Here is a 26,470-nt window from a genome sequence, read left to right on the forward strand (position 1 = left end):
GCCGGAAGTGGCTTTTGTAAGTTAAATAAGTGAGTTTCAGTGATTCAGAAATGGTCAGATCTGCATGAGCCAAGGAACTAGAGCTGGCTATCCACGGCTGGTTGCCCATGTAAAATGAAAATGGCATCTCTAGCTCTCCTCGCTGAGACGATCACTTTTAGACTACACAAAGCCCTACCGATGCACAGAAGTGTCCACACGCTCATTTCCAGAGCCTAAATCATTCAGCTGTACCTTTTAAGCCTTCCAAATTTGCAAAATGACTTAGCAAATTGGTATTGTTTTGATTTAGGGAAGAGGTAGGTAAAAAGTACAGGAAATCAAGTCCATTTTTGTAAAAAGGAACTTGCCCTAGGCTATTTTGGTAAAAGAACCAAATAAACTACAGAAATCAGCCTAAGTCCCATTTGGCATTTTCCAAACCCAAATTATTTCCAGTTATAAAATGCATTTCATGGGAAGAAATGAATAATAATGATAGTAATGGACACCACTATATTGAGTACATTCTACGTGCAAGGCACTTTACGAATATCATCTGTATTCTTCATAATAACCTGTGCTAACAGTTTACATTTCAGGTTTTTAAAAAAGATTTACAGGGGCGCCTGGGTGGCTCAGTGGGTTAAGCCCCTGCCTTCAGCTCAGGTCGTGATCTCAGGGTCCTGGGATAGAGCCCCGCATCAGGCTCTCTGCTCAGCAGGGAGCCTGCTTCCCACCCCCCCACCCCGCCCACTTGTGATCTGTCAAATAAATAAACAGAATCTTAAAAAAAAAAGATTTATTTATTTGAGAGAGTGAGAGAGAGAGAGCAAGCACGTGTGTGAGTGGGAGGGAGGAACAGAGGGAGAGAATCTCCAGCAGACTCCCCTGCTGATTGCAGAGCCCAATGCAGGACTTGATCCCAGGACCCCAAGAACATGACATGAGCCGAAATCAAGAGTTGGATGCTTAACCGACTGAGCCACTCAGGTGCCTCTACGTTTCAGATAAAAAAAAAAAAAAAAAAAGAGTCTCAGGGAGACAAATGTGCCACAAATCAAGTAAATAAGAGAGCTAGATATAAAACCAAGATACCGGGGCGCCTGAGTGGCTCAGTGGGTTAAGCCTCTGCCTTCGGCTCCGGTCGTGATCTCGGGGTCCTGGGATCGAGCCCCACATCGGGCTCTCTGCTCAGCGGGGAGCCTGCTTCCTCCTCTCTGTCTCTGCCTGCCTCTCTGCCTACTTGTGATCTCTATCTGTCAAATAAATAAATAAAATCTTAAAAAAAAAAAAAAAAAAAAAAAAACCAAGATACCTAAAAGCCCAGATTTTCAAATGGCAACAAAAGGTGGTATAACATTTCTCCCTCTCCTAATCTCACACTCTCTCCCACCCTCTCTTGTCTCTGTCCCCGTCCAACACCTACCACACATACATTCATCACCAGAGAGAGACAATGTGATCTATGGGCTGATAGGGGTTTTACCAAACAAACCCATATTTAAGTTCTGACCATAACCATTTACTGCAAGACTTCAATGGTACAAATTACTTCCCATTAAATAAGGCTAAATTAAGTGAATGTACTCACAGCCTAGTATGAAGACACTTGCTATATTTGTTGCCTGTCTCCTTGCTCTTTTGAAAGCTTAAAGACCAAGGAAGATGAAGACGAGCAGTCTACCTATATCACATTATAGGTAAGGTTAGAACTTCCCTTAATAAAGGTGGAGGTGGTTCTAGCGACCTATAAAACACACATATGATTAAGGAATTGCCAACAAATTTGTGGCATCTAACTATGACTTTTATCCATAAAATACAGGAGAGTAATATATAATGGTCATATGGAATTTAGTCTAGAAATGCAAGGTTGGTTCAACATTCATAACTCAAGCAATGCCACTGACAATGTGGAAGAAAATCCATACATTATTTATATAGATGCAGAAAAAGTATGACATTTGTTCAACAGCCATTCATGATTTTTAAAAATACTCAGTTAACTAGAAATGAAAAGTAACTTCCTCAGCCTGATAAAAAGCATCTATGAAAAAACCTACAGGGACACCTGGGTGGCTCAGTCCTTTAAGTCTGCCTTTGACTTGGGTCATGATCCCAGGGTCCTGGGATAGAGTCCCACATTGGGATCCTTGCTCCATGGGGAGCCTGCTTCTCCCTCTGCCTGCCGCTTCCTCTGCTTCTGCACACGCGCTCTCTGACAAATAAATAAAATCTTTAAAAAAAAGAAAGAAAAGAAAAACCTATAGCTATCTCATGTTTAATGGTGTTAAGAATGAATGATTTCCTTCTAAGATCAGGAACAACGCAGGGCAACCACACTTACCACTTGTATCGAACATCACACTGGATAGAAGTCCTAGCTAATGCAGTAAGGCCCAGAAAGAAATATAGATAGAATTGGAGAGGAGAAATAAAACCGTCTTTACTCACAGAAAACTCCACAATCTAAGTAGAAAATCCAAAAGAACCTACGAAAAACTACTAGATCTAGTAAGTGACATTACCAAGGTTGGAAAACAGGAGATCACGATACGAAACAGAATTTTGTTTTTATACATAGCAGTGAATAAATGGGGACTGAAATTTTTAAAAGCACCATTTGCTGATATAGGGCCAATAAAAGATGCAATACTCCAGGATCAATATAACAAAGTAGTATAAGATTTATATGTTGAAAACTAAGAAAAACATTATTGATGAGAGCCATCAAGATACAAGTAGTCAGAGTTACATGTTCATGGATCAGAGGACTCAATATTATCAATATTACAATTCTCTCCCAAATTTATCTATGGATGCCTATCAACTCCAAATCGGTATTCAACTCAACACTCAATAAAATCCAAGCAACCTTCTTTATTAAGAAATGTACAGGGTGATTCTAAAAGTTATATGGAAAAACAAATAATCTAGGACACACCCAAATCAATTTTGAAAGAGAAAAAGTTGGAGGACTCAAACCCACTGATTTTAAGACTTTCACTACTAAGCTACAACTATTCATAACCATGTGATATTGGCAAAAGAATAAACACATAGATCAATGAAGCAGAACAGACAGTCCAGAAATTGATCCACCCATATACAGTCAATTGATTTTTGACAAAAATGCCAACTTAATTCAATAGACAAAGGACAATCTTTTAGTCTCTCAATAAATAATGATGGAACAATGGGGTATGTATTTCAGTGAACCTCAACCCGAAGATCCTCTATACATACAACTCAAAATTGATCATAGACTGAAATGTAAACCCTGAAGCTAAAAACTTCTAGAAAAAAAAAAAGAAGCAAATCTTTATGATCTTACATCTGGTAATTAAGCATAGGACAGAAGAAATATGAACCGTAAAAGAAAAAACTGATCATCTGAATTTCATCAAAATTCAAAACTTCTGCTCTTTGAAAGACAGTAAGAAAATAAAAAAGAAAACAGACAAGCCACAGACTGGGATAAACATTTGGAAAACAAATGTGATAAAGGGCTGATAACCAGAATATGTAAAGAACCCTTAAAACTGTATTTTTAAAAAACTACCCAATCAAAAAAAGTTAATAGACCCTTGCTTAAAATCATTAGTCATTAGGAAAAAAAAGTGGAATAAAATTACAAAAAGATATCACTAGCTATCTACTAGAATGTCTAAAATTGAAAAAGACAGTAACAACAGTGTCAAGACATGGGAGCAACTGGAACCTCGTACTGCTGGGAGGAATCAGTAAGAGTACAGTGTGTCGATTCCTTATACAGTTAAAAACACACTTACTCTAAAACCCAGGCATCCCCTGGTATTTACCTAAGAGAAATAAAGACATATATTTGCACAGAAACCTGAATATAAATGTTTATAGCAACTTTATTCATAATAAAAAAATTAAATTATCCCAACATCCACCATGGTGAGGGGATAAAGAAATTTTGATATATTCATATAATGGAATTCTACTCAGTAACAAAAGGCAGCTAACTATGGATAAATGCAACAATAAATGCAACATGGATAACTCCAAAGCATTATGTTAGGCGCACCTGGGTGGGTGGCTCAGTCGGTTAAGCATCCAACTCTTGATTTCAGCTCAAGTCATGATCTTGGGATCATGGGATCGAGCCCCATGTCGGGCTCCTTGCTCAGCGGGGAGTCTACTTGGGACCTTCTCTTTCCCTCTCCCTCTGCCTCTGCCCCTCCCCTCACTCAGGCTCACTCATTCTCTAAAATAAATAAATAAGGGGCACCTGGGAGGCTCAGTCATTAAGCATCTGCCTTCAGCTCAGGTTCGTGATCCCAGGGTCCTGGGATCGAGCCCTGAGTTGGGATCTCTGCTCCGGGGGGAGCCTGCTTCTCCCTCTCCCACTCCCCACTTCCCTCTCTCGCTGTTGTCCCTCTCTATCAAATAAATAAAATCTTTTAAATAAATAAATAAAATCTTTTTTAAAGAAGCATTATGTTACATGAAATAAGCAAACTCAATGACTACACATTTTGATCCCATTTATATGAAATTCTAGAAATGACACAACTATTATAGAGACAGAAATAAGGGCAGTAGTTTGCCATATAGTGCGGGGGTCAACCATGAAGGAGCATGAGGGAATATTTTGGGTGACAGAAACTTCTATTATCTTTATTCCAGTGGTGGCACAACCTATAGAATTTTGCCAAAATTCATACATTTGTAAATACTTAAAAAGGGTGAATTTCACTCTATGCAAATAATGTCTCAAAAAACCAGAAAAACAGAACAAAAATGCATACCACCTCAGAAATAGCCATCTGTTTTAGGCAGAGACCTACAACTCATCCAAATGAAAAGTGCTGAGTTTTGATCATAAGTTTAAGAATCATGATTAAAGGACAGAATGACAGGGAAGACTGACCAGGATCGTGACAGTCTTGTGTGTGTCTCTTTCACGGCTCATTGATGGCGCTGTGTAAAAAAGGGCTCGGGTAGGAAAGTGATAAATGCATCACTTAGGATCAAAATACCCCGTTTGCTATTTATTTGAAACAAATCAACTTAAGATGATAAATGGCCACTAACTGTCCTTACCAATTGCTTGAGTTTGTCAATGACTCACTTGAAACGACTGCTTGAGGAGAGAGAAATGTTAAAGTACTAATTTTCTTCATTTTACAACTGTTCTGATTTCCAAGAGCAGGGAAGAAGCATTTTCATTCCATGCGTTTTCTTTTGTCTTGATTAGAATTTTTTAGACTCACAGGAGAAGCTTATCTTGGCAGCGAAGGCTGCAGGGTGCGAGAAGGTGAAGGGTTGCCCAAAACCCCCAAAAGGGCCCTTCGCCCCGTTTGGCAGGCTCTTTGGCGACAGTCTCAGGCAGGTGTCTAACAGTGGATGAGCCGGCATGCAATCCTGGGTTTGTGGGGAGCTCTTGTCAAAACAGTGGTACGAGTCTTGTAAGTAGCATTCTCAGAGCCCAAGACAGACCTAAACTGAAAAATAAACTACAGGAGACTTGCCTTCATTCTTCCGCTCATCTGTTCATCCAACAACTATTTCCCGGCTGCCCGCTGTGGCACAGGCTGGCTGTGGGAAGGCTGAAGGCGGAGCTCGATTCCTGGTCCAGAGAAGCTTGCGACCTGTTGGTGGGCATGAACCAGTGGTTCCCGTTGCAACAGCAGTCGACAGGCCAGAGGGCGCCTTCGTGGAAGGGGAGATCTACAGTTCTGATTTATTCCTCCTTGTACACCATTTTCTACCAGCTCTCAGTGCCCGAGTTCACCAAGAAGACAAGACTGGCAGTCGTTCCAGGCAGCAGGAACACGTATGGCAGAAAGGTAAGCAAGCATGATACAGCCAGGAACCTGCGCGAAGTTCTGGGGCACTGAGGGTCTGGTGAAAATGGTGTCTGATGAGACAAGACCGGTAGGCATGAACCAGAAAGGCTGAGGTTTTGTGAGCTGTGCCGAAGGGTCAGAGGTCAGTCTGAAGGGGAGACAGTGTGAAGCCTATTAACAGAGGAGTAACAAACCAAGATCTGCATTTAGAAAGGTGACTCCAAGAAGGGCAAGTCGAGGACAGACAGAGGCAGAAGCCAGAAACCGAGGAATTCCCCGTCTTTCTTTCTTTGGTAGTTGAAAAACTGGTGGTGGACCAGAAAGATGGTGTTAATTGAGGCAGCAGCAGGAGGCCCTTCACAAACCAAACCTTCAGTCATGCAGAAGAAATGACCCATTCTCCTACCCATGGTACATCTCTAGCTAGCAATCGTTGATTGCTTATTTTTCTATTCTCAATAGATTAGCATTTCCCTAAGGACAGGAATGGTGATAAACACACACAAACACACACACTTCTAGTGCTTGGTTAACAAGAGATGTTTAGTAACTGCCTAGGCTGACTGACTGAATGAGTAAATGAATGAATGAATGAATGAAATGACAGTCTCGGCCCAAGAAAACCACAAGAGAGCTGTTATAAAATGCCTCTGATGGGTTATTCTGGAAGTTGATAAGCTACCCATTACATGGAAAATAAACTGGGTATCTCTGGAAGTTTCTTCCAATGTGAAGATTTTAGGACTCAAGGCCACTCCCTTGTGAAAGTAACAAAAGGCTGAAAAGGGGCTATGTGAGATGTCCTAAAGAAAGCTGAAAAATTGGTCCCGTGAAAAATGTCAAGGGGTGAGTTTCTAATACCAGGAAATAACTAAACAGCTAAAAGCTGACAGATTTTTGGGAGATGTCTGGGTGGCTCAGTCACCTAAGTGTTTTTTTTGGCTCAAGGTCATGATCTTGGGCTTCTGGTTCAGCAGGGAGTCTGCTTCTCCCTCTCCCTCTGCACTTCCCCCCAACTCGTTTCTCTCTCAACGTAAGTCAAAATCTTAAACTAAAATCAAATGAAATAAAAGCTGACAAATTTTTTTATAAAGGCCCTAGAGGAAGAAAACAACTTATTGTCATAATTACGCTTCTGAAGGCAGGCAGTGTGGTATACATCAGGCCCCTCCATATTAGAGGGAGGGATTATCAGGCACTCAGAGTGTAAACCCCAGAAGTAAGATCTAGAAGGAAATCGAAGTAGGCATAAGAGTGCGTAATTAGAAAAGGAGAGTAGGCAGCAACAGGCAGAGGTCCACAGAGGTGAGCAGGGAGCACCAGGATACTAAGCAAGGGAGAAAACAGACAGATGACAACAGGGAAAATCTGGTAAAAAGCAATTAGTCACATTAGTGATGTTGATTAAGCATCAACATCACTACCAATGGTCAGCAAAGTCCCAATGACAGGCATGGGTCTAGGCAAAGCTCAAGTTCCCAAAAGGCCTGGCTAAGAGAAAGCATATTCCTACCCTGGGGTACCAAGCACTGTACCAGGTAAGGACTTCACAGGGGTGAAACAGAACAGGGCCTAGTTTCTGGCACAGAAATACAAATCCAGTCTTAATCACAAGGAACTAACCAAGAGGAGCCTTACAAAAACCTAAGCACACAAAGTCAGAATGAGACTAGGAGACATGCTGACCTGCTGAGCTAAGCAGCTTAAGGTTCCTGAAATTCTCCCCAGCTCACGACCGGCTGGGGCCTAAAGCCTGGTTCAGGGCTGAGCTGTCTCAACTCTGTCCATTGGAGAGCTGTGAAGACATGAAGTCAGCAGGGCTCAGAGCCCTCCCAACACCAGACAGCATGAGGCAAGGCCATGGGCAGAACAGAATACCAGTGAAAGAGACAGTGTGTCACATGGGAAAGAGCAAGAAAGAGTAATACAGAATTTTGATCATGGAGATCTCTTCTCTGTCTACTTTTTCCACCCACCACACTTCCCTCATCCAGAATACATTTCTTAAAAAGCTCTATGGCCTATAGCTATTACTCATTAATCTATTCATTATTCTATTTGTGGCCATACCTAGAAAAAAAATAACTATTAGGCATCAGTTCCTTGGTGAAGACCCATGCCCCCAACTGCATATACAACATTTATTGGGAAGATCAGATTCCCACTACACTTTTTTCCTAATGTACCATATCATAGTCATGGATGTTCATGAACGTATAATTGATAACGTATACTAGTAGCCCATATTGCTACTCTTATTTCCCATTCTGAAGCACAGACTTACACAAAATTACACAACTAGTGGCAGAGCCCGCAATACAACCCAGATGCCTTTGCTCCTTCCATGTTTGCCATGTCAACAAATCTGGTAGAGATGCCAGTCATCAGGAAGCAGAATTGAGTTAAATGCATTCACTTGTCATTTTTAACCCTTCCCACTGAGCTCACACATGGCCCAACAGAAAAATCTTTTTCCATCTGCACAGACATTCTTTGATACACTGACAGAATGGAAATCCACTAGAGGTTACACAATTTAGATTATCCATCTCGAAAGCAAGAGAAAGCCTCAAGCAACACCATCTGATTATGAGATTTTGCTGCTTTGGAGAATTAATCAAATTCATCCTAGAGGCTCATCTGCTGCATGACACACTCATTCCTTGATATCGACACTCCCTAACAAATTTCAACACAAGATGTGCTGGTGACTTCTTTTCCTGGTACTTTCTGATCTTCATCTGTTACTATGACTAGCATTTGAAGAAACGTAAAGAAGCAGGAGGTTGCTTGATCCCTAATATCTATATAATCCTTTGTATTTATATGAAAAGCTAGGGAGATAGAAAGGGCCTCATTTACAGGAATACTTTTCACTGTTACTTCTGAAACAAATTAAAAGAGAAGGTGAGGAAGTCTAATAACTGGCAAATCATGAATAATTGAGTTGCTATAACATTTGAAGACCGTGACTTACATTATTTAACAATAGTCAACTGTAATCAAATAGAATTTTGTTGAAAAACTTGGCATATTTAGAAAAGCTAAACAAATATACACGGCCCACCAAAAACTTAATCTTGACCACCTTTTGTTACCTACAAAGTATAGGCTGTTCCTTATGTATGGTTTATTCCTCCAATGAGTGGGCCTTGAATTTAAAAAAACCCTAAAATTCACCTAAAAACACATTTTCTTTAACACACAATAACTTCTGTTGAATAAATAAGTGAAATGAACCACATTCATCTCCAGAATCACAGAGGTAAGAAAATCAATAAAAATCTCTATTTTAAAAAGGAGTAACCTGGGGTGCCTGGGTGGCTCAGTAGGTTAAGCGTCTGCCTTCGGCTCAGATCGTGATCCCTGATCCGGCCCCGTGTTGGGCTCTCTGCTCAGCGGGGAGCCTGTTTCCCCCCACCTACTTGTGATCTCTCCGTCAAATAAATGAATAAAATCTTTAAAAAAAAAAAAAGTAACTTGACAGTGAAGAAACTTAACAAATACTATCCCAGCCAGGTGATCAAGTTCATACTGTCAGAGTTAAGTCATACTGATACTATACATGGTAGGTAAGATGCAATGAGACCGTTTACTTCTCTAGTCTCTTCCTAAAAAGCCATAACCCACATCTTACCTTGAGGAAAACATCAGACAAACCTTAACTGAGGGATATTCTACAAAATCCCTAATCAGGACTCTTCAAACTGTCAACGACATCAAAACCAAGGGAAGTGTGAGAAACTGTCACAGCTGAGAGGAGCCTAAGCAGTTGTGCTGATTACATATAATATGGTATCATAGAGGTGATCCTGGAACAGAGAAAGGATATTAGGCACAAGCTAAAGAGATGAGAACAAAGTATGGACTTGAGATAATATCAATATTGGTTCATTAACTGCAACAAACATACTGTCCTAACTGATGTAAGATATCGGGAAACTGGGTGTGGGGCATAAATGTGAACTCCCTGTACCATCTTTGCAAATTTCCTATAAATCTAAAACTACTCTAAAATGAAAAGTTTACTAACGGAGTTAAAAACAAATTTTGAAAATGGGTACTGGAGGGGTACCTGAGTGGTTCAGTGGGTTAAGCGTCTTAGGGTCAGGTCACGATCCCAGAGTCGTGGGATCGAGCCCCACACAGGGCTCTCTGCTCAGTGGGAGCCTGTTTCTCCCTCTGCCTCTGGCTGCCGCTCCCCTGCTTGTGCTCTCTGTCAAATAAATAAAATCTTTTTAAAAAATGATTCTTACATGTAGTGAACAGCTGTGATATATAAGAGATATTAGACAGCGATACTGAGCAATCAAGAGTGTAAACCTGGGCGCCTGGGCGGCTCAGTGGGTTGGGCCTCTCTGCCTTTGGTTCAGGTCATGATCTCAGGGTCCTGGGCATCGGGCACTCTACTCAGCAGGGAGCCTGTTTCCTCCACCCCTCTCTCTCTGCCTACTTGTGATCTCTCTCTGTCAAATAAATAAATAAAATCTTAAAAAAAAAAAAAGAGGGTAAACCTAAATTCTCTTTAGCTCTCCCTTTTTGGTTCTGTCTCTAATTCAGGGAGTCCTCTTAGACCCTATTAGCCAGAACTTACATTAATAAATACATGAGGCAAAGAAAGAAAGAAAAAATAATTCCCAATTTTTTCTATTTGTCTTATGGCATATGTGTTGTTTTCAGTTATATGAAATATATCTAATCATAATGAGGCATGCTACTCGTTATTTCCTCTACTGAGGAGCCAAACTAGAACCCCCAAACTATTAAGAATGTACTAAAGGTTCACTTCAGCAAAAAGCTAACTGTTTGCTTTCTGTGTGCCTTTCCTTCTGGAACCATCTTCCTGAGAAGTGCTTTAAGTGTCTGTCAGAAGCCAAGAACATGAATTTGGGCTGCGTGGGGAACCAGGGAGTGGGGCTGCTGCAGGCCATGGTCCCATGTAGCTGACCCTGGTCATCCGACTTTAAGCAAGTATTATCACTTGCCTGAACTCCTTCTCTGTCATCCTTTGCTCCCTCTGAATCTGGTGATTTCTAGGAATGAACTTTGTTTATGACACATGCTGTATATTATTTGGTTTGAAGAAGCTTTTTGTTTCTGTGAAGGAAAGCAATGTTCTTTTTCAAAGCTCTCAGTTAGTTCTTAAAATATTGGAACTTGCAAAAAGCACACGCAGGGTTGTTATTAGCCCTTGAGATCAATAGCTCAGTCACTGCTATGAGATATTAAACAAAGAGTTAGAAAGACAAGAAAATATTTAGAGTTGCATCTATTCTGGCAAAAGAAGCATGGTAGAGAGGCACAAACATATTAAAGACCATTTCAGCAAGTGAGTTCCTGCCAAGCAAACGAATCCTGGTCCACTCTATCTACCTAAGTGTTTTCACAGTGGTTTTTTAGCTAGCCGGCAGTTGAATTCTAGGCATAGCTACAGGCAAACAAAAAGGCTTGGAGGCTGAGGAATGAGAGTGGATGTGGGAAACAGCTGGACACGGGAACATCTGCAAAACACATTAACTGCCCTCAGCACAAATATTCACACAAGCAGTCATTAATTTCACATCCCTTCACTAACCAAATACACTTCACTATTTGAACTGGATTCAAATTTGTCATTTGAAATTTGTCAGTTGCATATACCTGTCTCTGGCTGAAGTAAAATTTAATGGAAGATACCCGATGCCACAAAATAACAGGGGAGGTTCCACTCAGTAAGAAAGATGTTATCTGGAATCTCACATTTTTTTTTCCACTGGTGGTCAAATGACCCTTTATTGAAATACGTCCCTTTGTAGTTAACTAGCTGGGCATTCCACTGCACCACTGTTGGCGTCATCTATGATGTCATGAGGGTGGCGGCCATCAACATTACAGCCCACAGACTGGTCAGTCCCCAGGATCTCTCTAATGGTTCCAGAGCATTCTCTGGCTAAAGATCGATGTCGCATCTGTCAGGCAATATTGACAATTTCATCAAAAGTGATATTTCTACTGTGCTTTATGTTTTTCTGCTTCTTTCTGTCTCTCGGTGGTTCCTTGAGGGCTTTGATAATCAGCGCAGAGGCAGAAGGTACCACTTCAATCTGGGCCTGTCTGTTCTGAATGGTCAGTTTCATGGTAACCCTTCGACCCTTTCAATCACCAGTTGCCTTGACAATGTCATCACCAGCCTTTTATGGAGATAGACCCAGTGAGCTGATCTTCAGGGCCAGGGCAGACGTGGCACTGACTTCACCACCGGTGCACCTCAGATACATGACTTTGATCTCGTTGGGGTTGAAATTAGGTGGCATGGCGGAGGTGGTTGGTGTTGGATGAACCCGGTTTTGGGATGACCCAAAGCAGTTATACCTTTGCCTCCTCCTAACCGAAAGACAAAAGCTGGAATCTCACATTTTAAAAACAATCTCTTGGGGGTGCCTGACTGGCTCAGTCAGTACAGCATGTGACCCTTGATCTCAGGGTAATGAGTTCGAGCCCCACATTGGGGGAAGAGTTTACTTAAAAAAAAAAAAAAAATCCGTTAGGGGGCACAGAGGTGATGCACTTGGTTAAATGGTGGGCTCTTGGTTTCAGGGCAGGTCATGACCTCAGGGTCGTGAGATAGAGCCCCACATGCCCTGCGTCCCCCAAGTCTGGCTCTGCATTCAGCAGGGAATCTGTTTGAGATTCTCTGTCCCTCTGGATCATGCTCTCACTCTCAAATAAATAATCTTTTTCAAAAAAAAAATCTCTCAGAATATACTTAGTGTGAAGACACTAAACTCCAAAGAGTTTAGTATTGAAAGGAGAAAAAAATAGCTTTACAGTGGCGGAACCTGGTAAACATTGCTCTAGACGAGTGATTAAGGTCAACACCAACAGTGATTACGCTGAGGACATGTACTGTTGTTATGGTGTGATGAAAATGGCACTTCACCTCTCCAATCCTCCTCTAAAACTCAACAGCCCCAGTCTAATCATAAAGGAAACAGTCACATCCTAGTAGACAGACATAGTATAAAATATCTGACCAGTACTGCTCAAACCTGTCAACATCATCTAAACCAAGGGAAATCTCAGAAAAGGATCACAGCCACGAGGCGTCACGGTAACTAAAGGAGATGCGGTACCCTGGAGAGTATCCCAGAACAGCAAGATGAGATTAATGGAAAACTGAGGAAATATAAATTATGGGCTTTAGTTAATAATTTATCCATACTGGTTCATTAACTGTAACAAATTGTACACTACTAGTGTAAGATGTTAGTAATACAGGAAATTGCACGTGGGATATATGAAAAGTCTACTATTTAAAAGCAACTTCTGTAAATCTACAACTATTCTAAAAGTAAAAGTTTTCAAAAATATTTAAAAATCTTTCCTTGGTTATCTCTCCCAACCCCACTGAAATCCTGTGCTTCTAACTAATTATGAAAAAGAGAATCAAAGTCCCTTGGGCACCTGCCGTGTGAGGAAAAAACCCCTGCAATTAACTTCCTATGGGTCCCCTAAGAGTCACCAGGTGGGAAGGGTTTTGTCAAAAGAGTGGCCTGGAGTCAAATAAGGAGCAAATTTAAAGTCAAAGACAAGAGGCATCTGGGTGGCTCAGTGGGTTAAGCGTCTGCCTTTGGCTCAGGTCATGGTCTCAGGGTCTGGGGATTGAGCCCTGCATCGGGCTCCCTGCTCAAAGGGGGAGTCTGCTTCTCCCCTGCTGGTGCTCTCTCTCAAGTAAATAAAATCTTAAAAAAAAAAAAAAGAGTCAAAAGCAAAACCAAGGCTGAGTGACATTTAACAATGCAATCTATTAGCAGTTTGACGGTGTAGCACAGCTCCAGAATCTAAACATAGCCAAGAGTATACACATCCAAACCTTGCTAATACTTCAAAATGCTTTAGATACAAGTCTAGAAACGACATCCTACGCGTTGGCAAAAAATACTTTTGACTCTGTATCAAACATTAAAACAATTTCAAAATTTTTAAAAGGTTTTATTTATTTATTTGACAGAGAGAGAGAGAGAGAGACAGTGACAGAAGGGACACAAGCAGGGGGAGTGGGAGAGGAAGAAGCAGGCTTCCTGCTGAGCAGGAGCCTGATGTGGGGCTCGATCCCAGAACCCTGAGATCATGACCTGAGCTGAAGGCAGACGCTTAACAACTGAGTCACCCTGGTGCCCCTAAAACAATTTAAAAAACAGAGCTCCAACAGGGGAATCCTGGGCATTATCATTTTTTGATCATTTCCCGGATTTGGATGGCACGAGATAAAAGTTAGAGTCAGAGAGGTGAAGCCTGGAAAATAACTATCCAATTTTTAAAGTCCGGGTTTGGGTTGACTGATCAAGTCGGCCTTGTTTACATTTCAGTGGACCTCTGAAGACATCAAGGGATAAAATGGTTGGGGGGGGGCAGCGGCTGAAAAGTAGTTTATGGCCTATTGTTGGACAGAAACAATGTAACTTAATTTCAAAATTGGTTTAAAACAGCACTTCCATTTTGTTTAGCCCACTCAGTCTTCACTGTTTTTATAGAACACCGGCTCGCAAACATGATTATGCATGAGCATCACCTGGAGGGTTTGCTGAGCCACATGGTGCCATGCCCCCCCTCACCCCAGAGGCTGTGATACAGTAGGTCTGAATCAGAGGCCTCACAATTGCATCTCTGACAGCTCCCCCCGTGAGCTGATGCTGGTCTTTTGTCAACAGTCCAACATTAGAAAACCTCTGATCCTAAATCAAATCCAAAACCAAATTTAAATGATATGGGAATTTTCTGCTCTTTTTCTTTAGCAACAAGTATTTTCTGAGCATTTACTCCGGTGCCCAGAATTACCTGAGACACTGATTCTAGACACAGAGCAGCGAATAAGGAGATCTGGTTCTACAGGGGGTTCCAAGCCTCATTCTTTTTTTTTTTTTAAGATTTTATTTATTTATTTGACAGACAATGTTCACTAATAGGCACAGAAGCAGGCAGAGAGAGGAGGAAGCAGGCTCCCTGCTGAGCAGGGAGCCCAATGCGGGGCTCGATCCCAGGACCCTGGGATCAGGACCTGAGCCGAAGGCAGAGGCTTTAACCCACTGAGCCACCCAGGCGCCCCCCACCAAGCCTCATTCTTAATCCCGACTGCAGAGAGACCTACTTCACAGAAGTACAAGGGGCTATGTGACCCTGTGAGACTGGGTGCCGTGACCTCGTAAGGGAAGGCTTCCTTTAGGAAGTGATGCTTGAGCTTAGTTCTGAAGGAGGAATACAAATGGGGTCTTTGGGGAGACAGTTCTACACAGTGCAGGCAGGTCTACACAGTGCAGGCAGTATGCAGGAGGAGGAGGATAGATCCCCGAGGGAAGGCCAGCGTGACTGCGATGCACAAGGGAGGGACCAGAGGTCAGAGATGCTGCAGAGGCAGGCAGAGCCTGGCAGGCCTGATAAGAAGTTTAAATCTAACCCTAAGTGGGAGGGGAGCCACGAGGGAATGTTAGCATGAAAAGGACTTAAACTTTTAAAAAAATCAGTGTAGCTGCTTTGCAGAGATGGGTTAAGAGTGGCAAGAGTGGACCCAAAAAATATTCAGGAGGCATCACGTTGGAATTTGGTGCTGGACTGCATAAGACGGAATGAGCCAGAGAAGGAGTCAAGGGTAACTTCTACGACCGTCGAGTAAGCTGTGAAGTGACTAGAGCTTTTCCGAACTGACTTGCGTTTTTCTCTGTGCCTAGGAAGACAACTCACGAAAATAAACAGTATGATGGAGAACAGATGCTTCACTTTTCCAAGAAGGGAAAATTCCTTTTGACAGCGTTCTATATTAAGCTCAAAGTGAACCTCATTGTCTCCTTTCACTATTGTGGAAGCAAAGACTGACAGGGTTACCCCCTCGCATTTAGAAGAGCATTGAATTTTTACCTTTTTGTATGGCATTTATCACTTTCTGCCTTGTATTTTTGTTACATATTCTATGTAGCTCATCCCCTTTCTAAACTGTAAGTTCTCTAACGAAAGATAATAATTACTACGATAAGAAATTCCACAATCTATGTACTGAAATCTAGAGATGCTGGAGGTGGGAAGGGGATTGGAGAAAAAATAGGTAGGAAATCCTTTTCTTTTGTTCCGCTAACCAAATGGGTTGTCCTTTAAAAATGGTGCACAGGAACAGAAAGGATGCTCATAATGTATTTTACATTGAAATATACTTAAATCAGCGCTGGAATATAATGAAAGAACACAGTGAAGGGTTGTAGAGCATCGCTTTCTGGAAGAACAACTAAACAACCAAGGGGGGGACAAGGAAAATACTTCCATTCTTTTTCATGTCACCACATCCTTAAAAACAGCACTGACAACAACTGACTAAAATTAATGAGAGTTCTGCAGCAGGCTCAGATCATAAATAATTCTTACTCTTAGAAAAAAAAAATCACACACACCCCTCCCTGAAAAGCCCCCCTAAAACAAGTATGTGCAACTCTTCTGACCTGTCAGAGTGTTGCAAAGGGATCTTCCTTCCTTCTTTCTCAGGGAGCTAAGCTTACATCTTTTGAAGAGTCAAGACAAAATCCTGTAATCCAAAATGGGTGACAAATGCCCCGGTCCCGGTCCTAGCGTTATAATCCATCAATCCAGCATTCATTGGTTAAGACCTTCTTGCATCACTTGCTGTAAATGAAACTGGCCAAATGGTGCCTTTCCACTAACTACTTTAAAATAAGGTCTAAGATCCAAGCATATTAAAACCAGCCCCACATTGTGGTAGCAGGCCTTATAACAACTCAGAATGGTTTTTTCTTGCTCAGACTTCATTCAGGGCTTTTTCAAATGGCACCTCCTAGGCGAGGCTTTCCTTCGTCACCCCGTGACAGAGTGCGACCTCTGCCACCTGATCCTTTCTATTTTTCCCTTCCCTGCTTCATTTTCCCTTCATCACTCATCCCCTGCATATAAGATACTCCTTCATTTATCTTGTTTATTGTCTGTTTCCCTGTCTACTGATTGTCCTCTCCTCCCAAATCTGTTCTTCCATTCTTCCTGAGCTCCTGGGTTTTCAGCTAGAAACTACATTTCGTGTCTCCCTTGCAGCGAGGGTGGACTGCATGAAAAAGACTTCTCCAGGGGCGTCTGGGTTGCTCAGTGGGATAAGCCTCTGCCTTTGGCTCAGGTCATGATCTCAGGGTCCTGAGATCGAGCCCCGCATTGGGATCTCTGCTCAGCAGGGAGCCTGCTTCCCTCTCTCTCTGCCTACTTGTGATCTCTCTCTCTCTCTGTGTGTGTGTCAAATAAATAAATAGTCTTAAAAAAAAAAAAAAGACTTCTCCAAAGGGTATGTGTGTAATAGTGATGTGAGAAACTTCACTGGTCATTTTCATAAAGAAGTTTGCACTCAACCCCCCGTTTCCTTCAACTGCTGAGGAAGGCAAAACTGCCCCATTAGTCTGGGACCCTGAGTGACCACAGAGGCTGTCTCTTTGCTCTGGGGTGTTACGCCAGAGAAACAAACGCTTACCTTTTCTGGCCATTGCATTTTGGAGCTGTTACATCAGTTTACCCTTTGCCCTAACAACACCCTCCTACATTAAAACGTAAGGTCAGGGGCACATGGCTGGCTCAGGTGGTAGAGCACGTGACTCTTGATCTCGGGGTCTTGAGTTTGAGCCCCACACTGGGGGGTAGAGATTACATAAAAAATTTTTTAAAAATGTAAGGTCCGGGCACCTGGGTGGCTCAGTGGATTAAGCCTCTGCCCTCGGCTCAGGTCATGATCTCAGGGTCCTGGGATCAAGTCCCACATTGGGCTCTCTGCTCGGCAGAGAGCCTGCTTCCTCCTCTCTCTGTCTCTGCCTGCCTCTCCGCCTATTTGTGATCTCTGTCAAATAAATAAATAAAATCTTAAAAAAAAAATGTAAGGTACATGGGGACAGACGTTTTTGTCCGTCTTGCTCACCAGTTCATCACGAGCTAGTAGAATAGTGCCTGGCACTTAAGAGTACTCAATAAATATTTGTGAATTGATTATTAAACAGACTTCACTGTCATTACCCCTCCACATCTCCCAATCACCTTCACGGCTTCAAGAAGTCCAGATTACAAGATTCAAATTGCTCCCAAGACAGTGCCCCAGAGTTCTTACACCTCATTCGCTTCCATGTCCCCACTCCGCCACTGAGTGTGCCCTTTTACCCCATAAGCCTCCTTTCAGTTTCCCCATGTGCCAGGCTCTTGCCCAACTCAGGGCCTCTGAACAAGCTGGTTCCAGTATCTACTCCCAGGCCCGTTTGCAAGTAGTCCCTCATTCCTGCAGTTATCTGTTTAAATGTTATCTCCGCAGGCGGAACTTGCTGGCTACTCTTATCAAAAACAGACCCTATTTCTGTTTCTATTCATTTTACTCACAACTTATGAAAATAAGTAAGTATAATAGTTGTTGGCTTATTTTTTTTAAAGATTTTATTTATTCATCTGACAGAGAGAGATCACAAGTAGGCAGAGAGGCAGGCAGAGAGAGAGAGACGGAGAAGCAGGCTCCCAGGGGAGCAGAGAGCCCGATGCGGGACTCGATCCCAGGACCCCGAGATCACGACCCGAGCCGAAGGCAGAGGCTTAACCCACTGAGCCACCCAGGCGCCCTGTTGGCTTACTTCTAAACTGTAAATTAGGTTATAAGTGCCATAAAGACACTGACCACTTCTGTTTTTACTCACCACTTGGTTCCTGGTGCTTAGCATAGTGCTGGGCTGGTCAGAAGTCAATAAAGGGGTAAATGAATGAATGCACTAAAGATGACCAAGTGTGGGGCACCTGGATGGCTCAGTGGGTTAAGCCTCTGCCTTCGACTCAGGTCATGATCCCAGGGTCCTGGGATTGAGCCCCGCATTGGGCTCTCTGCTCAGGCGGGAGCCTGCTTCCCTCTCTCTCTCTCTCTCTGCCTGCCTCTCTGCCTACTTGTGATCTCTGTCAAATAAATAAATAAAATCTTAAAAAAAAAGATGACTGAGTGTTTGTTTTTAAATATTTTGAGGTAGACATGAGTTAAAGCATATGTAGCTCTCCATAAACGCTGTCTTCAACTGTCCTTGACTACCAGCCTGACAATATAAGGTTCTATTTATGGGGATATAAAACTAATGCACATCCTTGCACACTTTTAAGTGTTAGAAGGAATAGCATTCCTCCTTTCCACTATGAGGTTTTAGCTGCTAAAAACCAGGTGGAATTTGAAACGACTCCTACTGGTATGACAACCCAAGAGCAGCTTTTACCAGGATATCAAACACACACACACACACGTAAGTATAACTGGAAAAATCTGAGTAAGATTGGTGGCTGTTATCAATGTCAACACTCTGGTTTTGACATTATACTGGTTTTGAAAGATGTTACCTTTGGGAAGAACTGGGTAAAGGGTACATAAGGGCTCTCTATTATTTCTTCCAACTGCACGCACAGCTACAATTCTCTCCATAAAAATCTCGATTTCAAAATGCCGTTCAACACAGAAAATCTTGAATGCTGCAGAATTCAATTGGAGACGTTTCCAAAGAAAACAGGAAGGAAGAGGGTGAGGAAGTAAGTGAAAGAGAAGTCAAGGAGGAGTGAACATGAAACGTCACAGTGGGAAAGATTACTACATTACGCCGCACTCTCTGAAAACACAAGCACATACCCTTATAGTCTACTTCAGGTTACAGTGTCAAAGAGCAAAAGGTTGTTATACAAAACCTAGTTCAAGTCCCTGGATTTTAAAGATCTGAAACATGAGGCTCAGAAAATAATTTGCCAAACTCGAAAACTCTGAGGAAAAAAAAGGCGACTAGCGCTCCAGTTTTGGCATAGCCAAGGATTACTTCAACAAGATAAATAAAGCACTAACTGTAAAGAGACTGACATTTTAACTACATTAAAATTAAGAACCTGCTTATTAAAAAGACAGCAAACAAAATAATAAAATGACAAGTCACCAACTGAGACAGTATCTACAACAAATAAAACCAACAAAGGATTAATGCCCCGAATAGAAAAAGGATTCACAGGGGCACCTGGGTGGCTCAGACGGTTAAGTGTCTGTCTTTGGCTCAGGTCATGATGTCCAGGTCCTGGGATCGAGCCCCAAGTCAGGCTCCCAGCTCAGCGGGGAGTCTGCTTCTCCCTCTGCCTCTCTCCCTGCTTGTGCGCTCGCGCTCTCTCTCTCTCTCACATGAATAAATAAAATCTTTAAAAAAAGGATTCATAATTATAAGTCAGTCTGAAAAAGATAAACAACCCAATAAAAACAGTCAAAAGACATAAATAAACACTTCAGAAAGGAAACATAAATGATCCATAAACATTTGCAAAGATGCTTAACTTTATTAGTAATCAGAGAATTGGCAAAAAATGAGAAGTCAGACAATACCAAGTGTCGAAAAAATACTGAGCAACAGGAATTCCCCCATTGCTAATGGGACTGCATATTGGTCAAACCACTCTGGAGCACAATTTGACCTCTTCTTGTACAGCCAGCCACACATTTCAAGACCTGTTGTTAAGTGCGCATGTCTTCTATTTACGCCCAAGTGTGTGTGCTTAGATGTGTGTATCTGTAGCCTATACATACACATACACAGACTCACAGGGGTGAAACCCTATATGTATGTGTATATATATATATATATATACATACATATAGGTATGTGTATATATATATATATATATATATCTCAAAAGACACGTATCTTCTCATCATAAGAGGAAAAAAAAAACACCTGCAAAACACCTGAAGGTGCACTGACAGAAGAATGAATAAATTCTGGTATATTTCCAAATGAATATTACTCTGTAGTGACAATGAATGAAATATAGCTACATAAAACCTTATAGGGAATCACAGAAATACAATACTGAGTAAGAGAAAAACAGTATACCATCTCTATAAGGCTCAAATTAAGAAAACAAAACAATGTATTATCTAGGTTTGCATACATGTGTTAAAGCTATTTCTTAAAGCCAATGGAATGACTCCTAGAGATAGTTGTTGCAAAGTAGAGGGAAGACAGGACGATATGGAGGAGAGAGACGGGGATGAAACAAGAAGGTAACACATAGGTAGGTAGAATTATGCTGGGAACGGTCTCATTTTCAAGTTAGGTGATAGGAATATGGGTATTCATCTTATTATTATGCATACATTTCACATATATTCTGTAAGCACCAACCATTACATTTTACGAAGATAATTCCTTTAATATGCTGGTGAATGGAGGCACCAGAACAGCAAAGTTTCCGGCCCCATTCCTAAGAAAACTTTCACAATGCTAGGTGTGTGTATTGGGAACTAAAAGAGACAACTATTGATGCAACATGAATTTCATGACTACTGAAATTATTAATTCCAAACATGTCCTCTTTAAATCCATTAATGCCTTTTGACTGGTTTCATTTGATTTTGATTACATTGTTTTCATTAGTATCTTTAATATGTTATATGTAATACGTCTAAATTTGCAGAAGAGTATTTCAATTGCACTGCCTTATATTTTAAAACAGGGATATATATTCTACTGATACTTTCCATTAAGGTCTAGGGTCTAACTTAAATAAACAAACGACTATGACTTTTAAAAAAGATTTACAGAACTCCATTTCATGAAACTGCTCCATTGCCCTGGCTATTATCCTCTGGTTGAATCACTGTAGTAAACACAGCAAGCACCAAATTCTACTCCACTATACTACTGGTTCTAAAATTTACACATACGGATTGCCTACTTACTGCACCCTACTGTCTCCTAGCAGCTGCTACTCAGTCAATCCAAGGGCTGCCTCCCTATCTACTACCGTGCAGCTAATCATGTTCATGAGTACCCACGAGGAAGAGTGTCTTTGGGAAGTAATGTCAGGTGGCCACTAGCAAAAAAGGCAGGGCTGGTGCTCCCCAGGAAGCCTGCCCATCATATTTTAGCATTACCAAAAATGCTCCCCTCCACTATGGCTGTTGGCTAAACGTCAATATAATCAGAGTTGAGTTTAATTCTAGAACATAGTACTAACAAAGGCACGGGTCTACATTTGATCCCCAATCATTCAGGGCAGTGTAAAACCAAAAAGTATAACCACTATTAAAAGCCAATGAAGAGCATGAATAGCCTAAAATTTGTCCCATTCAAAGTATAGACAATTTAGTATACACTCATTAAAGAAACTGAAGTTTGAGGTAGATTACAGTCACATGAGCAATCAAAAGATGAAGGCCTGAAGAATAACACTGGTAAACAATCCAACAGAAAACATTAAAAAAATTCCACTGCTTGACTATGAAGCTTAAAACATATACTACACACAATTATAAAGCCAGGAGAAAACTTAAATATAGATGACCCAAGAGCCCTCACAGTTCACAGAAGAGGAAATGGGAAGACATAGATGACAGGGCTGGGCCCGGAATTCCGTATTTCTGAGCTCCCATTCACTGAATAATCTTGGACAAGCCACTTGTCCTCTCTCTGTCCATTTCCTCTGCTGTAAAATGAAGAGGCTGGACAACCGGATGGCCTCTTAAGACTTTTTACCAGTTCTAGGACTCGATGAGCCTTTACAGACCATGTGGCAGTCTGAGCCCCTCATCTGATAGATGGAAAGGGTAGCAAATTAGTTATTTATGGTAACGTCTTTCATTCTTGATCTATATACACTTTAGACTTTTCATTCATCTTCACATGATCACGTAAGTGTGATGGTTAATTTTACGCATTATCTCGACTGGGCCATGTAGTGCCCAGATACTTGGTCGAACATTCTAGGTGTGTCTGTGAGGGTATTTCTGGATGAGATTAATATCAGAATTGGCAGAGAGAGTAAAGCACATTGTCCTCCAGAATGCTAGTGGACCTCATCCAATCAACTGAAAGCCTGAAGAGAACAGAATGACTGACTCCCCTCCCTGGCCTCCCCGCTCCCAAGGGGGGAAATTCCTCCTGCCTAATAGGCTTTTTGAGCTGGAACATTGGTTGAACCTACCTTTGGACTCAAACCGAAACATTGGCTCTTGAATTCAAACTTCCATGTCAGCCCTCCTGGTTGTCAAGTCTTCCCACCTCAGACTTTACACCATTGGCTCTCTTGGGTCTCTAGGTTGCTGACTGCAGGACTTAGGACTTGTCAACTTCCATAATCCTGAGTCATTTCCTTAAACTAAGTTTATATGTCTACACATACCTATGAAGTTTTAATATATGTATGGAGAAATTTATTTACAGTTATACATACAAATAACACGAAACATTAAATCTATAGGTTTTTACGTATCTGTAAACACACACACACACATACACACACAGCCTACTGACTCTGTTTTCTCTGGAAAACCCTATCTACAATAAGCAAATGCATATAACGAACGATTGCTTGTAAAGCACTTAAAACAATGCCAGGGACTTACCACTCTGGTTTTAACTGTTATTATAATGATAAGACGACAAGGACAACTTACAACTAAATTCCACAAACCTGCAACATGTCACATGCCAAGGATCAGTAAGTCAAGGCGCTGACTGGAAAAATTATTTCTGCACACACCGTAACAGAACACAAATGCCTATATGGAAGGTAAAATGAAAAATCAAAAAATAATAAAGAAAATCCATTTCAAATTTTGATCCATATAAAATAAGATTACTTCCATCCTCGTGTATTAAGGGCTTATATCAGGCACTGAGGCATTAGTGACACAGCAATAAGCAAAAATGGTCACAGTTCTTACCCTCATGAAACGCTATGTAGAGGGAAAGTTGATACTAAATATGTTAGCAAAGGAAATTAATATACAAATGTAAAGCCAATTGTGATAAGAGTATAAAGGAAAGGTTCATAATGCTATGAGAAGCTGCAAAGCTGGCAATGTCTGAGGGAAGGACAGGGACAGCTACGTTGGGGAAATGATCAAGCTGAGCTCTGGGAAATGAGTAAGAATTGAGGCCACTGACTGCCACAGAGCAGCTTACCAGACAAGAGAAATGATATATACAAAGGTCCTGCAGCAGAAAGAACACACAAAATGAGGAATAATTTTGCAGCAATAGAAAAATTCACCCTAAAATCCATATATAATCTCCAGGGACCCTGGATAGCCAAAAGAATCTTGAAAAAGAACAGGGGCACCTGGATGGCTCAGTCAGTTACAATTCTCACTCTTGATTTTGGCTCAGGCCATGATCTCAATTGTGGGCTTGATCCCCATGTTGGGGCCCAGACTCAGCATGGAGTCTGCATGTCCTTCTGCCTCTGCTCCTCCCCCTGTTCTCTCTCTCAAATAAATAAATAAAATCTTTAAAAAAAAAAAAAAAGAACACGAAGTTGGAGGCCTCATACTTTGTGATTTCAAAAGATATTACAAAGCTGCAGTAATGAAAACAATATAGTATAGGCATAAAGACAGGCACACAGACCAATGGAATAAAACAGAATCCAGAAATAAACCCTCATATATATGGTCAAATATCTTCAAGAAGGATGCCGGGGCCTCTCAATGAGTAAAAAAGAATCTTTTCAGCACATGGCACTGGGAAACTGGATATCCACATGGAAAAGAATGAAGTTGGATTCTTATACCACATACAAAAGTCAATTCAAAATGGATTAAAGACCTGAATGTAAGACCTAAAAGGATAAACATCGTAGAAGAAAACATAGGGGAAAAGATTCGTGACACACTGGATTGGGTAATTATTTCTTGGATATATCACTAAAAAGCCCAAGAAACAAAAGCAAAAGGACAAATGGGACATCAAATTAAAAAACTTCTATGCATCAAAGAAAACAATCAACAAAGTGAAAAGGTAACCTATGGAATAAAAGAACCTATCTGGAAATCACATATCTGATAAAGAGTTAATATCTAGAGTATATAAGGGTTAGTATCTAGAATATATAAAGAACTGCAACAATGGAACAAAAACCCAAATACCTTCGTAAAAAATTGGGAAACCACTTTGAATACACATTTCTTCAACGATAATCAAATGGCCAAAAGCATGCGAAAAGATGCTTAACATCACTAATCATCTGAGAAACGCAAATCTAAACCACAGTGGAATATCACCACACACCAATTAAAATGGCTCCTATCCAAAAAAAAGCATCGACTAGGATGGAGAAATTGGAACCCTTCTGCGACGGTGATGGGATGTAAAATGGTTTGGCTACTATGGAAAACTTCAGAGGTGCCTCAAAAAATTAAACATAAAACTACCATACGATCTAGCAATTCTACTCCTGGGTATACAGCCCAAAGAATTAAAATCATTATCCTGAAGAGGTATTTGCACACCTCTGTTCACAGCAGCATTATTCACGATAGTCAAGAGGTGGAAACAACCCAAATACCCATCAATGAATGGACGGATAAACAAATGCGGTATATACATAAAGACTTAGAAAAGAAGAAAGTCGGGGTACCTGGGTGACTCAGTGGGTTAAAGCCTCTGCCTTCAGCTCAGGTCATGATCCCAGGGTCCTGGGATCGAGCCCCATATCGGGCTCTCTGCTCTGCGGGGAGCCTCCCTCCTCCTCTCTCTCTGCCTGCCTGTCTACTTGTGATCTATCACATAAATAAATAAAATCTTTAAAAAAAAAAAAGGTCCTGTCACATGCTACCACATGGATGAACCTTGAGGACACTACACTCAGTGAAAAAAGCCAGTCACAAGAAGAAAAATACAGTATGACTCCATTCATACAAGGTATCTAAAGTAGTTAAATTCATAAAATAGAAATTAGAATGCTAGTCACCAGGGGCTTGGGGGGAGGAGGGGGGAGGCGAATGAGGGAAATGAGGGGCTGCTATTTAATGGGTAAAAGTTTCAGTTTCGCAAGATGGAAGAGTTCTGTGTATCTGTTGCACAAGAATGTGATTACACTTAACACTACTGAATTATACACTTAAAAGAGTTTAGGATGGTAAAGTTTATGTTACATGCTTTTTACCACAATTTTAAAAATTTTTTAAACTTTTTAAGAGATTTATTTATCTATTTTAGAGGGGGCAAGGGGTTAGAAAGAGATAGAGAGGGTCTTAAGCAGACTCCAAGCTTAGCGTGGAGCCCCATGCAGGGCTCGATCTCATGACCCTGAGATCATGACTGGATTGGACACCAAGAGCCAGATGCTTAACTGACGGCACCACCCAGGCACCGTCCCCCAAGTTTTTTTCTCTTAAAAAAAGTAAGAAGTGGGGAAGAGCTGTGGGAAAGTTCAGCAGTTCCTCAAAAAGTTAAAGAATTACCATATAATCTAGCAATCCCATTCCTAAGTATATACCCAAGAGAACTGAAAACATATGCCCACACAAAAACATGTACAACAATGTTCAAAACAGTAGCATTATTCATATTGACCATAAAATATAAATAATCCAAATGCCCATCACCTGATCAATGGATCAACAAAATGTGGTATATCCATTCAGTGGATTACCGAGCCACAGAAAGGGATGAAGTACTGATACATGCTACAACATGGATTAAAAAACCTTGAGAGGGGAACCTGGGTGGCTCAGTGGGTTAAGCCTCTGCCTTCGGCTCAGGTCATGATCTCAGGGTCCTGGGATCAAGCCCCGCATCAGGTTCTCTGCTCGGCAGGGAGCCTGCTTCCCCCTCTCTCTCTGCCTGCCTTTCTACCTACTTGTGATCTCTCTCTCTGTGTCAAATAAATAAATA

At 41.4% G+C, this 26,470-nt stretch overlaps 1 protein-coding gene and 1 pseudogene across 3 annotated transcripts in view; both read right to left on the reverse strand.

Annotated features, from left to right (window-relative positions):
• Positions 1-26,470, reverse strand: part of ATP11C (ATPase phospholipid transporting 11C (ATP11C blood group)) — a 179,926-nt gene that overhangs the window by 141,141 nt on the left and 12,315 nt on the right. Inside the window, exon 1 of one of the 2 annotated variants that reach the window (XM_080795249.1) lies at positions 23,265-23,346. The exons of the other annotated variant lie outside the window; for it this stretch is intronic. Coding sequence (XP_080651375.1) covers positions 23,265-23,273 — 9 coding nt within the window. The 5' untranslated portion in view covers positions 23,274-23,346. Of the gene's footprint in view, positions 1-23,264; positions 23,347-26,470 lie in introns of those variants that run through there. 2 annotated transcript variants of the gene reach the window in all.
• Positions 11,597-12,094, reverse strand: LOC308337718 (large ribosomal subunit protein uL11-like; annotated as a pseudogene). The gene has a single exon. The product of its transcript is annotated as a large ribosomal subunit protein uL11-like (transcript).

Source organism: Martes martes (genome assembly GCF_963455335.1).
Source record: "Martes martes genome assembly, chromosome: X".
NCBI classification, from domain to species: domain Eukaryota; kingdom Metazoa; phylum Chordata; class Mammalia; order Carnivora; family Mustelidae; genus Martes; species Martes martes.